We start from the raw sequence: 16,793 nt of genomic DNA, 5'->3' as shown, positions 1-16,793 counted from the left end.
TTTGAAAGATAAAAAAACCCTGTTATTGCCATGCTAACTTGTACCCATGCACATTCCTAACACTGCACTTGAATGAAGCACTAGATTGCAAGGATGTTGTGGGATTCATATGCCAGAGGGTTCTCTGTTTATGCATATATGCAGTATTGTGGACGTTATGTGATTCAGCCTTAAATCCCCATAGTCCCTGGCACTGCTGCCACCATGACCTCTAAATTTGTAGAAAATTGTAGAAAAGGCTTTACTAAGTTTATTTTTATTTACACTAATCAGCCAGCATAGTTCAGTGGTTTGAATACTGTACTATGTCTCTGAAGACAGTGTTTGGATCCCTGGTTAGCTATGGAAGTCCACTAGATCATCTGGGCAAATCAAATTTAGCTGTAGAGAAAGGCAAAGGCAATCCCCTGCTATAAATATTGTCAAGAAAACCCTGTGGTAGGTTTGCATTAGGGTTGCCATAAGCTGGAAATGACTTGAAGGCAAAAACAATATCCATAGTCACCAGACAACTGGTGTGGTTATTATTAATAATAAATGTAGTTGTAGTAAATACATCTTAATAATGTATCTTAGAAAATTGCATTTCTTTCAATAGGTAGGGAATCTTTGGGTTGATACAACTGTTCAATGCCACACGCATGTCATCCAACCAAATCCTGTGTTTATCAAAAGCAGACTGGAAAATGCCTGTTCACATTAAAATGTTGTTGAAAACACAAGAAAATATCACAAGGCTGTTTCTTGAAGCTAAGAATATGCAGTTGCCTTTTTTGCACTAGAACTCTTCAAAATTAATGCCAGATTCAAATGCCTCCTTGCAGTTGCTGTCATTTTGCAATTCAATGACCTCTTCCTGTATTTCATAAGGAAATTCCCTGGTTCTGGTATATTTTAGTACACAAACAATAACATTCATTGTTTTTCAAACAAGAAGGATTGGACTATCAGCCAAAATCTCTGAAAATCAGATCACTTATGGACCACATATCTAGTTACCTGTTCAATAATCATGAAGGTTTTTTTCAGGATGATAGTATTTTGGGAGAAACAGGAGAAAGACATTAGACTGGAAGTACCTCCAGTAAGAATCATGCACATTATTGTTATGTACAACTGTATAATATTGTATAGTAATTTTCTATAATATTTATGCATGTTGATAGAACAATATATTTTATGAAAACTGCCAGATGGATGAATCGTGTTTTCTATGAAACATTAGAATGCACAACAAACCCCAGGAAAAAAACTTAGTGAGACATTAAAGGTTGCATGCCATTTGCAACTAAAAATGGCTCAGGGAGAAGAACTGCCTTTATTTCCTCCCCCCCCCCCCAAATGATGAGTAATTAACATCAGTGTGATTTTCTGATCCATCATTAAAAACATAGAAATCACACCCTGCCCCCACTTTTCAATTCTGTCATTGGGATATATTTTGTGGGTAGCATTCTGAAGCACTAGTTAATGGCTTGGTTAGTTAAAGAATTACTTTTACTTGTACAGGCTTGGCGCTGTTGCCCTTGGCAATGGGATGCTTTTTTGTCCATGCAAATATTAATTTGCCCTGAGTCTCATTGGAGTCCTTTTGCTGATTTCTATTTTCCGAAGTGTGCCCTCCTGACTATAAAGCCTTGACCTCCAGTCACTGAGGACCAAATCAGACTACATTACTCTGATATTAAATATTAAAGCTTTCTAAGTTTATGTAATATTTTGGAGCAGTAAGTATAAATACAAAGTATTTAAAAATAGGTATTATGAGCATTTTGATATTCTATTGCTTCTTTTGTGTAGTCAGTGAAATCTGAACGAATCAGGTAAGAATTCTGATTTTAATAAATGTTATTAGTGTCACTAAAATGTTATTAATTTTATTAAACTTTTTGTTTTGTTGTTCATAGAACTACAATCAATTTTTTTAAAAAATACATTAAAATAAATAGTATTCATTTAGCTTTGGCATTAATCTAACATATAATCTAACATATAAAATGCTCCCTGCTAGTAAAAAGGAGATCACAGCACCTTCTTCTTTTGCATTTTATATCTTGTTTCATGGAAGAAGAGGTAATGAAGTGAATAAGTATATTTTAGTTGTTTCTCTGTAGGAAATAAAAATTAAGTAATTACCAAATTACATATACCAGTAATCTCAATTTTAGGTGAAATAGGGGCCCAGTTTGCATTTAAACTCTGGTACAAGGATTTTGCTATTCAGCACAGACAGCAGATTGAAAATGAATCAGGAACACAGAGTGGAGAAACATAGGGTTAAAACTTCTCTCCATTAGAGTCCAGACATAGACTGCCTATACATGCACTTTTTGCAAAAGCAATTCATACAGTTGCTATTTGCAAATATGACATCACATCTAAGTTGGTACCAGTAGTTTATCATTGTTTTTGTGTTTGTGCGTTTGTGCCTTCAGATCTTTATGTCACTAGGAATAAATACATTAATGTTGGCATTGGTGTAATTCTGTATATTTGCTATTGCCAGGCCCGTAGCCGGGGGGGGGGGGGGCTTGAGAGGCTTCAGCCCTCCCGAAATTCTCATGGTGGTCCGCGAGAAGGCCTTATTGGTACATTATTTAAACTGTTATGTTTATTCATATCATGATCTGATCACCATACTCAATATATCCCATATGCATGGGGGCATTGGGATAATGATACAAAAGGTAGATCCTGAGCCCCCCCCCGAATCAAACTCAGCCCCCCGAATCAAACTCAGCCCCCTTCCCCCAAATCAAATACGGGCCTGGCTATTGCCATGATCTGCTGTTATGAAATGCACTGAAATAGCTTTTGGGTCACTGATATCGCATTATCACCTTCTGTCTCTCAATTTCTCTCTCTTTTAAAGTATGTTAGCTCAAGTTGCGGTTCTCAAAAGATATACAAATAGTAAAATCCATTTTTAAGTATTCAGATCCATTTGTCATAAATGGGACATACTTCTTGGTAAATGTATGTTGGGGTGTCTCGTACATGTGTCTTCAAGTTGTCTGTCAATTAATGGCAACCCACAGAGTTTCCTTAGGCAAGGAATATTCAGAGGTGGTTTTGCCATTTCCTTGAGTAAAAAAATGAACTCAATATGTTTAGTCCTTGATTATTTAACAATGTAGCAGTGGATTAACTTTTCTTTGCCTCTCTAGTATTTATTTACTCTTGCTTAAAGACATACGTTATTTTCATATGCTTTAAACCATTTGGCAAAGACAAAAATCTCACTTTTTCATGTGCCAAAAGACTTCAGAGACATTATCAAAGTAATTTATAGGATTCTCTAAATGTACTTCTTAAAAAAAGATCGGGGCCAGGAAACACTTAAGCCAGTGCAATGTTGTGGTTTGAGCATTGCGCTAGCACTCTGGAGAACAGCATTTGAATCTATATGTGGCCATGGAAATCTATACAGATTGTTCTGTTTCAAATAATAAAATCAATTATGCTCAGAAAGTTGATTGTGTTTTGGACAAACAGGCTTATTTTAAAATTCTTGTGACAAAAACATAAGATGGTTTGGATGGGCACATACCATAGCATGCACACAGAATCCACAGACTTTGATACATATTTCATAATGTAATTAATACAGCAGTGAAATACAGTAATTCTTTTTTCTGTTTCATCCTTTCTGTTCTCAATAAAAGGTTTGGGGAAGGGGATGGAAATACTTGAAAAAAATGAATGTTAAATACAAACATACCAAGAAACAGAAAACATCATGCACATGTCTATACAATTTTTGGGGTAATGTTTTGTTTGCCAGGAAGACATTTTAGTTTCAGTTTTCCAACAATAACTGTAGCTGTTTCGGAAGAAGAGGACATTGCATGGCTTCTTGACAGATATCAGAGGGTTAATCATAACAAGAATGACAAGGCAATGATTGGCTTGTTTCAGGTTCGAAATGGCTTATATCAAAGGAGCAGTTTTGAAGTGTTCATAATGGATTTAGAAACAAGATGTAGAAACGTAAGTCCTAGGAAGTTAGTGAGATTTGAGTTCTGCACTTACGCTACTATACATAGACAAGGAAGCTACGGTCTGTAATGTTATCACAGTAAGAACTGGATTGCAAATCATTCTCTCTCAGTGTAGAAGATGTGTTTTTCCAACTCAGTACTCTGCTGTTAGACCCTTCTGCACAAAATATTTAAAGCAGACCTGTCTCATTTTTAAGAAGCAGTCATTTTCTGGGTTAGTTGAAAATGTTTCTGGAGCTGTGAGCGTGATTCTTTAATGTTTAAAGAAGCCCAAAGTCTAGGAGAGAGATGGGAGGCCATGGTAGGAAATTGTAATTCTGTGTGACAGGATAGGCTTTGACACTGACAAAGGTTTTGACTTTACTTAAAAGTGGATTTGTAGGCTCTAGTGCCTACTTTATTTAATGCACGTTAGAGACCACTGTAGGTTTGTGAAAGCAGGTCACTTTAAAAGGGCACTTCACATATATGGGTATTGCAGAGTTCCCCTTTTTATACATTCTTGTTTAGTTATCCATCCAGTAAAATATTTATTTAATTTGATTTAAATTCTAGCCTATTTGGAGGATTCAAAATGTTAACAATTATGTTTAATGCCGTAATATCAGTTTAATCATGCTACTAAGAAGGCTGAAGACAGAAACATCAGATTAGATCCAGGCTTTCTCCTCTCACTGGGAATTCTGCTGTAAGGAGGCACGCACTGGTGATAGGCCTTTTGGCTGATTATTATTATTATTACTATTATTATTAACTTTATTTGTACCCCGCTAGCATCTCCCGAAGGACTCGATGCGGCTTACAAAGGCCAAGGCCTCAAAACACAACACAACAATACAATACCTAAAGCAAAATTAAAAACAGTTAAAGCAATATTAACGACATGCAATAAACAATACATCAAGACACTATGTAAACTGGGCTAGGCCAGAGTAAGGGGTACAGGATTAAAAGTGCTGATGTAATAGGTGATGTGTGAGGATTGTAGGGCAAGTGCAGTGTGCGGTGTGCAGCAATCTTAGTTCTACTAAAGTGCTTCTGGGACTTGTTATTGGAGATTCCTATTCTGGAAAGGCGCATCGGAACAGCCAGGTCTTCAAGTTCTTTCTAAAGACTGCCAATGTAGGGGCCTGTCTGAGATCTTTTGGGAGGGTGTTCCAGAGTTGGGGGGCCACCACAGAGAAGGCCCTGTCTCGTGTCCCCACCAAGCACGCCTGCGATGCAGTCAGAATCACGAGCAGGGCCTCTCCGGATGAACGAAGTGAACGTGTGGGTTTATAAATGGAGATGCGGTCACGCAGGTAGGCAGGTCCCAAACCGTTTAGGGCTTTGTAGGTAAGCACCTGCACCTTAAATTGGGCTCGGAAAATAAATGGCAGCCAGTGGAGCTCCTTGAACAGGAGGGTTGACCTCTCTCTGTAAGGAGCCCCAGTTAACATCCTGGCTGCTGCCCGTTGGACCAGTTGGAATTTCCGAGCCGTTTTCAAGGGCAGCCCCACGTAGAGCGCATTGCAGTAATCCAGTCTAGACGTGACCAAGGCATGGACCACCCCGGCCAGATCAGCCTTCGCGAGGTATGGTCGCAGTTGGTGCACAAGTCTCAGTTGTGCAAACGCCCTCCCGACACTGCCGACGCCTGAGCCTCAAGCGTGAGTGATGAATCCAAGAGGATTCCCAAACTGCGGACCTGTGATTTCAGGAGGAGTGTAACCCCGTCCAACACAGGTTGCCATCCTATACCCCGGTCCGGTTTGCGATCGACCAGGAGGACCTCTGTCTTGTCGGGATTGATCTTCAGCTTGTTCCTCCTCATCCAGATAGACACAATGGCTAGGCACTCGTCCAGCACCCGAGAGGCCTCCTTGGAATTAGGTGGAAAGGAGTAGTAGAGTTGTGTGTCATCTGTGTAGAGATGGCACCTAACTCCAAAACTCCGGATGACCTCTCCCAGCGGTTTCTTAGATGTTAAAAAGCATGGGAGACAGAATAGAGCCTTGCGGTACCCCACAGGTCAAAGGCCAGGGGTCCGAGCAGGCATCTCCCAGCTTCACCATCTGGGTTCGTCCCTCCAGGAAGGACCGGAGCCACGACAGAACCGTGCCCCCGAGACCCATCCCAGAGAGTCGACCCAGAAGGATACCATGATCAATGTTATCGAAAGCCGCTGAGATGTCAAAGAGAACCAACAGAGTCACACTCCCCCTGTCCAGCTCTCTACGGAGGTCATCCACCAAGGCGACCAAGGCCGTCTCGGTGCCGTGACCAGGCCTGAAACCAGGCTGTGACTGATCTAGGTAATTGATGTCATCCAAAAAGCCCTGGAGCTGAGAGGCGACCACCTGCTCCAGCACCTTACCCAAAAAAGGGAGGTTGGAGATCGGTCTGTAATTGTTCAGCACCGTGGAGTCAAGGGAAGCCTTTTTAAGGAGTGGACGAACCACAGCTTGTTTCAAATTAGATGGAAAAATCCCTTGCTCCAACGATGCATTAATGATCAACACAAACCAATCAACCAACCCCTCCCTGACCGATTTAATTAGCCAAGATGGCAAGGGTCTAGAGCCGACGTGGTCACCCTCACAGCCCCAAGGACCTCTTCCACGGTCTCAGGAAGAACGAGCCTAAAAGAATCCTATAAAATTGGACAAGCAGATGCCTCAATCACCTCATCTGGCACTGTGATGAAATTGGAGTCGAGCTCAAGACATATCTGAGCAACTTTGCCTGCAAAATGGTGCGCGAGCTCGCAACACCGAGTTGCCAGGTCATTGAAGGTCTCCTCCACCACAGGTGGGTGAAGGAGTTCCCCGACAACCCGGAACAGCTCTTATGATCTATTTGCTGCAGACGCTATACGGGTGGTCGTGAAAGATTCCACGGCCACCCGTATAGCCACAGAATATGCCTTAAGTGAGGCTTTAGCCCGTGCTTGGTCAGACACGTCCTGAGAACTCCTCCAAATGCTCTCTAGCCCCCTTCTGGTGTGCTTCATCACAGCCAGCTCCCTAGTGAACCTGTCACGGCGCAACGTGATGGGGCGTTCAGGAGTGATTGTATCTATCGCCCTGGTCATCTCCCTATTGTAGAGATCAACCAAGGCGTCGACAGGATCGCCAGGCTCCATGGCAGGAAGAACCCCAAGATTCCTCAGGAATCTGTCCGGATCAATCAGTCTCCTGGGGCGGACCATCTTAATCTGTCCTCCACCCCTGCGAAGGCTAAGAGTCGCAGAGAGTCTAATTTCCCTTGTTTCTCCAGAAATGTGCTACAGGGAACCTAAGGATTTGCTGAATGAGATTTTCAGAGGGTGCAAATGGTTGCAGGAAAAACTGGCATTCTGCCAGTAGAATTCCTTTGCTGCACCTCATTTTTTCTGTGGTAGGAAAGAGCCCTTATTTATGTAGAAGGTACAGCTGGATCCTGTCTATAATAACTAAATGGACATTAAAAAGACAGATTTCAAAAATATTAACTATAATTTTTAAAAAGCAAATACAAAGCAAAGTTGCAGCAAACTGTTAATATTTTCAAATTACGCTGCATAGTGTTGGAAAAAGGACCCTACTATAACTGGCAAGAGATCTGTTTCTTTCAGATTAGAAGATATAGAGTAGTTTTTTTGCTTGTCAAGTATCTTATAACAAAGGACAGTGTTTTTTTTTAGCTTTCAGGAAATGACATGGTGATGTCCTTTCAAATGAGGAAATGAATCCTTTTCCAGTGAAAATGAAATCTGCCACATTTCTCAGTTGCCTTTTAAGCCTTTCAACCTGTCAATGAAATTGTGTAATCAAATGATAGCATGCCTGGGGCTTATTGCCTTTTCTTGAGAAGTGGTACCCTCAAATGGTGCACTCTGTTGATTTTAATCACACCAAGCCAAATTCTTTAAAATTATAGTAACAGTACAGTATTGGTTTCAGTGGAATTATTCTAGAATTGATATCATATAAGAACAACATTATGTTCACTTAAGGAAAATAACATCTCTTTGTAAGGTTTTGGAATGAAACTAGACAAAAAATCTTTTTGTAAAACCTATTTATTCAGATAGCAGATGAGTTGCTAAAATTGTCAGATTTTTGCCTCAATTATTGTATTGAGTATTCATGATCATTGTAATGCTTAAATGAATGTAATGTTTTACTTACTGCTTTTTCACTTTTTGTCTGCCTTGTTTTCCATTTCCTCAACACTGCAGCGTGAACTTACTGCTATGATGCAGGGGCATTTTTCTTTTCCAGCATATTGTTACTTCTATTTTTGTTATTTGTATCTTGCTTTCCCCAAAATAGGGACTCAAAGTGGCAACACGATAGAATAACAATTCAGTCAAAAACATACAATGGAATTGCTTCAAGATACCATTAAGAGTATGGGAGGATAGAAGGGCTGGCTGAAGCCCATGAACTCTGCAGGGCCTTGGCAAATAGGTTGAATTTGTTCTGAGACTGAGCTCAGGAATGGATTAATAGCACTTCATTGCATTTCAATGGGGAAATTTGCTTTGACATATGAGCAAATTGAGTTACAAATTTGGTCACAAAATGAAACTTTTATGCCAAGGTATCACTGTATTTTGTTTTGGTTCTTCCTCTCATATACTGTTTATATCTGTAGCGATCCACATCACCCTTCACACCCCAAACCATTGCCTTTCTCTGCTGGCTGTGCTTTTCTTTCTTGTCTCTCAAAACCTTATCCAACAACCAAAACCAAGAAGCTGAAATTGTGGTCAAAGATTGGAAAAATACTCACATTTTCAAAATTGTGTGATTCAAATTGTGTCATGTAGGGGGTTGTAGAGAGTCTGTATTGTAATAGTGATTTAAAAAAATTGGGTAGAAGAAAACTTTACAATAACATTTAACAGATAATTATTTTGCAATAATTATCTGTTCTATGAGCTGAATCATAGAATCATAGTGTTGGAAGAGGCCACATGGGCCATCTAGTCCAACCCCCCGCCATGCAGGAAAAGCACAAAGTACCCCTGACAGATGGCCATCCAGTTTCTTGCCTGGTATCGATGTGAGGCTGACCGTATGGTAATTGTGTGGGTCATCTTTTTTCCCCCCTTCTTGAAGATAGGAACCACATTTGCCCTTCTCCAGTCTGTTGGGACTTGGCCTGTTCTCCAAGAACTCTCAAAGCTGATTGTCAGTGGTTCCGAAATGACTAGTCTGGCATGACTTGTTTTTCGGAAATCTGTTGACTTTTAGTAATTACAGCAGTTTTGACCTATTTCTATAAGAGAGATTGGTGTGATAGGTTTCTGTTCATAATCACATTACCAATAAAATAAAATAAATCACAGAAGTTGGGTTTTATACATCAAGAAATATATGTGAGTGATTGCAGAAGTTATAGTACCTATGGTTGTGAATTAATTTGTTGAAATACAGAATAATTATATTAAAAAGATTTGTTTTGCTTATAAATATGAATGGCTTAGCTGGAGTTAAGAAGTATTGTAGTTTAGTAGGTTTGCAACTATAGGTTTGTGAAACTAGTAACATGACATTAACATCTCATTTGGTTTTTATAGTAGCTGGGGACAGTTGAAGGAACTGATATTGACCTTTTATATCTTGGATCTTTTGGGTTTGATTATTATGCTGTGTTGTCTTCTTGTGCTTCCTTGGCATTTTAGGAATGTTGTGATAATGTTTCATGCAGAAAAGGAGAGAAGAAAACTGCATATTTGATATGGCTGGCTAAAACAAAACACCTGTGGAGGATTCTTTTGGTTATTTATTTTTTATATATAATTATCACGTGGTAGAAAAATATGCTACCACTTTGTATGGTTGGCCATTAAACTTTGATGCACTGTTTGTCAAGGACGACCAATTTCTGTATTGTTAGGCATCATTTCTTTCTCCAAACAATTATCTGAGAGCAGGACATGTGTTTGGCATTAGATATACCTTCTCATGAGTAATTATTTGTAGAAGTAGAGAGAGCATAGTTGTAAGAGCATCATGAGCACTTGTACTTTGGATTAGCTAGACCACTATGTACAATATTGAAAAGAGTGATAATATTAAGTATGAAGTCTTTGTTTCTTGCAACGTGAAATTGTTTTTATGTATCCTTATATCATTGAAAGTCCAGAGAAACCTGAAGCTGGACCTGACCTGAATGTCATTAATAAATTAATGCTCTCCTCCTAATGGGGGAAGAAACACAAAAGTATTTATAGGATACTGAAAGTAGAAACATAATCCTATGATGAAACACAGTTCTCTTATACCAGCTTTCCTCCTCATCTCTCCACCCTACTTCTCATTTTTAGGAGCTATAGGTGTTCTCCTGAACAGTGTAGTATGGGTTTTATAGGCCTGGCAGGAATAAGAGAGTTGTCTCAAATTAGCATCCAGTTTTTGGATTATTCTGCCCCTTCTCCAGCAGCACCCTCCAAATCCTATCCTATGTCATTTAGGAGAACCAATTCTCAGAGGGTGCAGGCAGTTGAAGGAGCAAAGAGGGAACAGGAAATATCTATTCCATGAACCTCCTGTAATTCACTTTTTTAAGAATTCAAATGAATGTGTTTCTGTATATGTAGACACAAGTTCATTCCAGGCATGCTGTTTAAGATGGCCCAGGATTTGAGATCATTAGCAGAGGCCTGGTTATGTATCTCAGCACCACAAAGGAAAGTAAATTGCTGAGACCTAAGACCAAGCCTTCTCTCTAGAAGCACCTCAGTTGTGAAGGGAAGTCAGGCTAGTTCCATTCTCAAGAGCTTTTGATATGTGGCCAAAATTATATTGCTCCTTACATCTGTTGGTTTTTAAAAACTTTGTTTAAAAATCATTTTAAATTTGTTTTAAAACAATATTTTATTTCACATTGCTTTAGTATTCCTTGTGCTCTGAAAAAGTAATGAATACTTTGAACAGTAAATAAAGGATGGAAAACAAACAAAAGTTATATGAATCTATTGGATGGAGAAGGTGTAACAACTAGGCAGGTATAGCCTGGGTAGATTAAGGTAACAAGCACAGAATGTAAGTAAGATTTTGAAAGGAGATGGAATTGCATCTGATTCATATGAGTTAAACGATAAAAAATTAAAGGCTATCACTTCAAACTTCTGTCCACATCCTGCACTGATACACATCCTGGTGTTGTCTTCCATGCCATTGGGTGGTGATTCTGCTCCAAATCTTAGTCCAGACTTTCAAGGCATTGCCCAAAGTGCTGATTCTTCTCACCCAAATATACTAATTACTTTGAATACTTCCTTTAAAGTTAAGACTTTCAAGTGTGAAGTGAATTCCCTGCCTCCTTGACCTAGAAGCCACCAGACTCCATTGCCAATATGAATTTATTTCCCAAGAAATACGTTTTAAATATCTTTTGTTTTTTTAGATAGTTCATGAACAGTAGAAGGATTGAATCTAGTCTGTGGTTTGGGAATGCAGTGATTTTTCTCTATCCACTGTTGCTCCTACTTCCTTCCATACCAGTTTTACCCATTTCATCATGGCACTCACTTTATGAGGTAAGATGTTTTATGTGTTTCTGTTTTTAAAGGATTACCTAAAAACCTGTGCTCCTTTCATTTGAGATCAGTTTCTTTAGTGTACTTTGATTTAATACTAAAGTGTTATTGAATTTATAAACTTAAAAAACTGTTCACATGAAAGGACCCCTTCCCAAAAATAAAAAAGTAAAAAGAACAATAGTCTGCATTTCTATCCACATATTTAATATTGAAAGCAGAAAACACATTTAATATTGAAATATTACCTGGTTTGTGAAGGAAGTTTTTTAAATTCCACAAACTATGTTGTAAAATGTGATCCCCACATGTGCAGTCTCGCATATACACTGCTCACACAGCAACCCCAGGCCTTGGGGATTATGGATCTTATCATGTGGATGAGGTCCCATGGGGCGATTCGCCACCACCCATGGCAAATCAATGGGGCAGTGGGGCAGTTCCAGCATCCTGTTTTGCCTGCACCTGGGAAAGCATCACTACCATAGCTTGGCTCTATAGTTTTCTATGGAACATAGGAAGCCTCCCATGTTCTGAAGGAAGCCTCCTGTGCTGCTTTTGGGACACTTCCTCCATGCGGCCCTGCTGGAAGTCGCCATATGTCATGTGATGCCGTTTGGTGAGGTGGAAGTATCCCAAAAGCATCCTAGAATGCTCAATTTGCCTCATGTGATAAGGCTGTATATGAAATCTCGGGAGTAATCACCTGAGTCAATCTTTCCATAAGATAAAGTTTACAAGGAGATTTTAATTTTGTTGGTAATCTGGCCCTTACATAGATTTGAATGGAATTTGTGTTTAGTGTGGTTTTAAGCTCAATCATGAAATTTCCTGTGTGGATGAAGGATTATTACTAGAAACTGAAGAAGAGCCTAAGGTCTTCTTTTAGTTACAATTTTGAGTGGTGATTTTCTTAAGTGCCACAGCAAAGTTTTAGGGAAGAACTTTTAGGGTATGGTCAAGCCAAAATGATTCACTTTCTTTTAGTTTTAAGCGGTTCATATATGTGCTACTTTCTTCCATTAATTAATTGGATATATACATTTGGCTTATTCTGTAATCTTAGTCTTCGATATATAAATGTTGGTTATGTTTTCTCGCTATATATGCTTACATTTTTAGTTATCCAAAATATTAGAAATAAATATAAAATAGAAAGCACATGTGATATGCTAGCCAAATTCTATATGTACAGTTCCTGCTTGAGAATTTAAAGAGGCTTTACTAACCAGATAGTGTATATGATTCCTTGTTGGAAGTTGGGTTTTCTAGATCTATGGGAAATACAGAATGTTTATGGAACAGAGCAATAAGTAATACAGAAGAATTCTATGCTCCTTGCCTAGCAAACGTGTGCACAAACCCAGAAAATTAAAAATGCTGCTAGGGTCAAACTGGATGTTATAAAAGACAAGAAGCTGCTTCTGGTCTGCTTCTTTTTGCTCTTTGTTCTTTCTAGCCCACAATGAGATATTACATTGTGCACCTCTTCCCCTACTAGTGATGAGTGGCATGATGACATCATATCATGCAATGTTTATGTTAGATGTTACAAAGGATAGAGAGTAAAATGACCAAGAGCACTAGTAGATTGGTGCCTTTGCTATTTTGACTTAATAACTTTTTTTGAAAAAACAAGGACAAAATACTGCTTGCCAACTGTATCTTATTTCAGTGCAATACTGTTTTAAATGAAGGTTAGTTTCTAAACCTTTTTTTTTTTGCAAGCAAGTGCATTTTGATGTATTATATTATTCACATGTAGGAACAGTCCCACAGTTCCCGAATTGTGCTTCATTGCTTTGTGGGAAATAAATGTTTAGCAACCATTTTTTTAAAATTTTGGCTTCTATAAATGTATTGTTATGTATACACAAAAAGCCTGTATTAGTACACTGTTGGTGCTTGATAATGATTGCCAGTTATGACACATTATATACCACCAATCCACTAACTGTGACCTTTCAATTCCTTTTCTCAGCTTTCTGTTTTGTCTCGCTCAACAGTGGACACAGAGGTGCCAGTCTTTGTTCTTCTATTTAATTTGCACAGCAGGATCTACAGGACAAAACAGATGGTTGATCTCAGTCAGGAAAAAAAAAAGACTGTAAAATGCACCCAGTGCTCCACATTATTTCAATCAAGCAATGTTGTATTTTTTTGCCCCCATTGAACAAAGGGCCTTGGGCACTCTGCAGAAGGTGTAGTCAGATATAGTTGAGACCTCAGATATACTGATTGCTTCAGCTTTAGTAAATTCAGAATCAGAAGAAAGCATGTTGAGGAAACAAACCTATCTTGTAGGAAACGTAAGCAAACTAAATTCAGAGATTTCTTTTCGGCTTCCCACCCAGATAGATAGATAGATACACATACTCCCTGCCCCCCACCTCTCTCTCTCTCTCACACACACATATATATATTCAAATGAAATTACATGTTGTGGATATGTAGCCAGTAGCACTCATGCTTGGGACAAAATGGAGAGAGCTGTCAAGGTTTGAACATATACTTGATTGCTTCACAGAGCAGCTATTTACCTGTTCAATTAACAAATCAGGTACATGGAAAATTTGTTATCCTCTAAATACCAAACTTTAAGCAACTATATATACTAAACCCACCATGATACCATAAAGAGAACACTCACAGAAGGCCAAACTGAAGGCTTGCACCTGGTCTCTCACCAGAGTTTGCACAGGCACCTGTGCCAGAGTAGTGAACCAGTCAGTTAGGGTGCTTTATGGGCCAGTTGCCTGGTTTCAATAGACTAGTTAGCTTACTGCTCTATTTTGGTGCTTTGCTTAGTGTGGTTACTGGTCAGGCAGCGACCATTCTCCCAACCATCCTAAACATTCAGATTGCTTCATTTAACATGGCTGCAGCATTTGTCAGTTCCAAAGGGCTGCTACTTTACCCTCACAGGAGCCTGAGTGGGCATAAATTGGAATTTTTTATTGACATCAAGACCTCATAGCAGAACAACCTTTGTTCCCCTCCTGTTAAACCTAGGAAGGCTAGGTTGGTGGGTAGATGTGATAGGGTTTTGTTTGTAGCTGCATACCATGGAATTCCCTTCCAAGGAGCCTGGTTGGATCTGTCCCTTCCGGGTTTCTGTTGAATGTCTTAAACTATGTTGATGTTCAATCCTTAACAGTGGATGCTCTGACTGCTTTTTATAAAGAAGAGTTTTAGTCTATTTTAAATATTTTCGTTCATGCATTTAATATTTTGAATGTTTATAAGGTTGCATATTGCCTTAGAGAAGAATGGTGGGTGAGAGAGAGAAAAAAGAAAATAAATAAGATCACCTGAAAATAGGTGGAACCAGCATAGTGAGAGAGGTGTCCTTTCTGATAACTGAGATTAACAAAGAAAAAGTCGTGATGAAGTTGTGACTGGCACAGTGCGGGGGAGATTAGGAGTTTCAAAGCTGTGCAAAACTGGATATTTCTGCAAGTGATATCAATAATTTGTACATTTGCCTTTCATAGGCCTGGACACTATTAGATCACTATACACAATTTTAAAATAAAACATACATGAATAAGTTATTTTATAAGGGACTTCTGTTTTTGAAGAAAACGTATTCAAGAGTTCTCTACTTTGTTTTCAGTCCAGTATCGCCTAAGTGCCTTTATTTAGGAACATGTTTATCTCATATCATAATAGCATCTTTAATACTATATATTCTAAACTTATAGAGAGGTGTTTTTAAAAGCTTTTCCTGCAAAAATCTTTAATAAATACCCATTTGAAATGTATGTGATGGGAAAGCACTTAAAACAGATTTTTTTTAAAAAAATACATAATTTGGTACATTAATATAAATTGGTTTTCTTAAAAGTAGCATTCTTAAAAAGAGGGACACAAACTTAATGTAGTCTCAAATAATCAACATTTGAACATACCGCGAGCATCTTACGTCTGACAGAAAAGGCTAATGGCATTTATGTACAATTATCTGTATATTCTCATATAGTGTGATCTCAAAGAATCGCTTCTTTTTCTGTCAGTGTCTGTGATTTGGCCAGCAGTATATAAAGATGGCTAGCAGTGTATAAAAATATTAAATTGTTATATTAAGATATATAGGATATTTTAAAAAAAATGCAAACTGGATTAATGGTTTGCTTGACATACTTTGAACCTATTAGTTAAATGAGTTTTTTTTATTTATTTGCTGTTTTGATCTCTTTTAGTATGGGGGGATAGGAGTAATGTGTCCCTTTAAGCTTAATATCTTTGTTTTCACTTGATGCCTCAGTGGAAATGGATTTTCACCTCCAAAATTTCATGCTAAAATAAATAGGCGCCAAGATTCATTTTGCCCCTTTTCTTTTATTCTTCATAGCCTGCATTTTGATTCCTGGGCAGAACAATTTTACTGTTGGGTGAGTGGGAGGAAGATCTGAAGGCCTCTGCCCTAATACCTTGCAGAACATAAACCAAGAAAAGTGGAAAGAGAGAAAAGAATTGTTTTTTCTCTCCCTTACCTTTTCAAGCATCTTCTTAATTTTCATGATAAACTGGGAAGGAAATATTAGTTCCAGTACAGGTTCTCATATCACCCAATGGGACAGCAGAGTAGGAGGAATTCTGTGAATTGAAGCATTCCTTTGACATACCCAAATGCTTCAATTTCTGCCCTGGGATGCATCTACACTGTAGAATCTGTGGAATCATGGGATCTGTAGTTTGGTGAGGCATCAGCACTATTCCATTCCTTTAGGTGATCCCTCATTGTCCGAGTAAGATTGTCTTCCAAGATCGGTGTACTGACAATGGGTTCATAGGTGACTGTGGAGCCCTATTCTTGATCTGCAGTGAGGGCAGTGGTTTCCAGGTGGAAGGTGGTCCCGGTCGGGGTTGGCTTGACACGCCTTCCTCTTGGCACTTTTCTTTCTTTTGCCCTCCATTCATGTCTCTTCAAATTCTACAGCACTGCTGGTCATAGCTGACCTCCAGATGGAGCGCTCAGGGCCAGATCAACTACACCCAGGAGTATTGAAGGAACTAGATGAAGTCATTTCGGAACCATTGGCAATCATCTTTGAGCATTCTTGGAGAACGGGAGAAGTTCCAACAGATTGGAGGAGGGCCAATGTGGTCCCAATCTTCAAGAAGGGAAAAAGGATGACCCAAACAATTACCGCCTGGTCAGCCTCACGTCGATACCAGGCAAGATTCTGAAAAAAATTGTTAAGGAAGTGGTCTGCAAACACTTAGAAACAAATGCAGTCATCGCTAATAGTCAACATGGATTTATCAAAAACAAG

The 16,793-nt window shown here is 38.9% G+C and overlaps 1 protein-coding gene across 4 annotated transcripts in view; it reads left to right on the top strand.

Moving 5' to 3' along the window:
* STK33 (serine/threonine kinase 33) overlaps positions 1-16,793 on the top strand; it is a 76,199-nt gene that overhangs the window by 15,005 nt on the left and 44,401 nt on the right. For 3 of the 4 annotated variants that reach the window (XM_060767336.2, XM_060767327.2, XM_060767352.2), the window contains exon 2: positions 11,382-11,514. The exons of the other annotated variant lie outside the window; for it this stretch is intronic. In XM_060767336.2, the coding sequence (XP_060623319.2) occupies positions 11,389-11,514 (126 nt within the window). In that variant the 5' untranslated portion in view covers positions 11,382-11,388. The remainder of the gene's footprint in view (positions 1-11,381; positions 11,515-16,793) is intronic. 4 annotated transcript variants of the gene reach the window in all.

Source organism: Anolis sagrei, chromosome 1 (assembly GCF_037176765.1).
Source record: "Anolis sagrei isolate rAnoSag1 chromosome 1, rAnoSag1.mat, whole genome shotgun sequence".
Classification (NCBI taxonomy): domain Eukaryota; kingdom Metazoa; phylum Chordata; class Lepidosauria; order Squamata; family Dactyloidae; genus Anolis; species Anolis sagrei.
The sequence above is the reverse complement of the archived record's forward strand: the minus strand, read 5'-3'. Positions and strand labels throughout refer to the sequence as shown.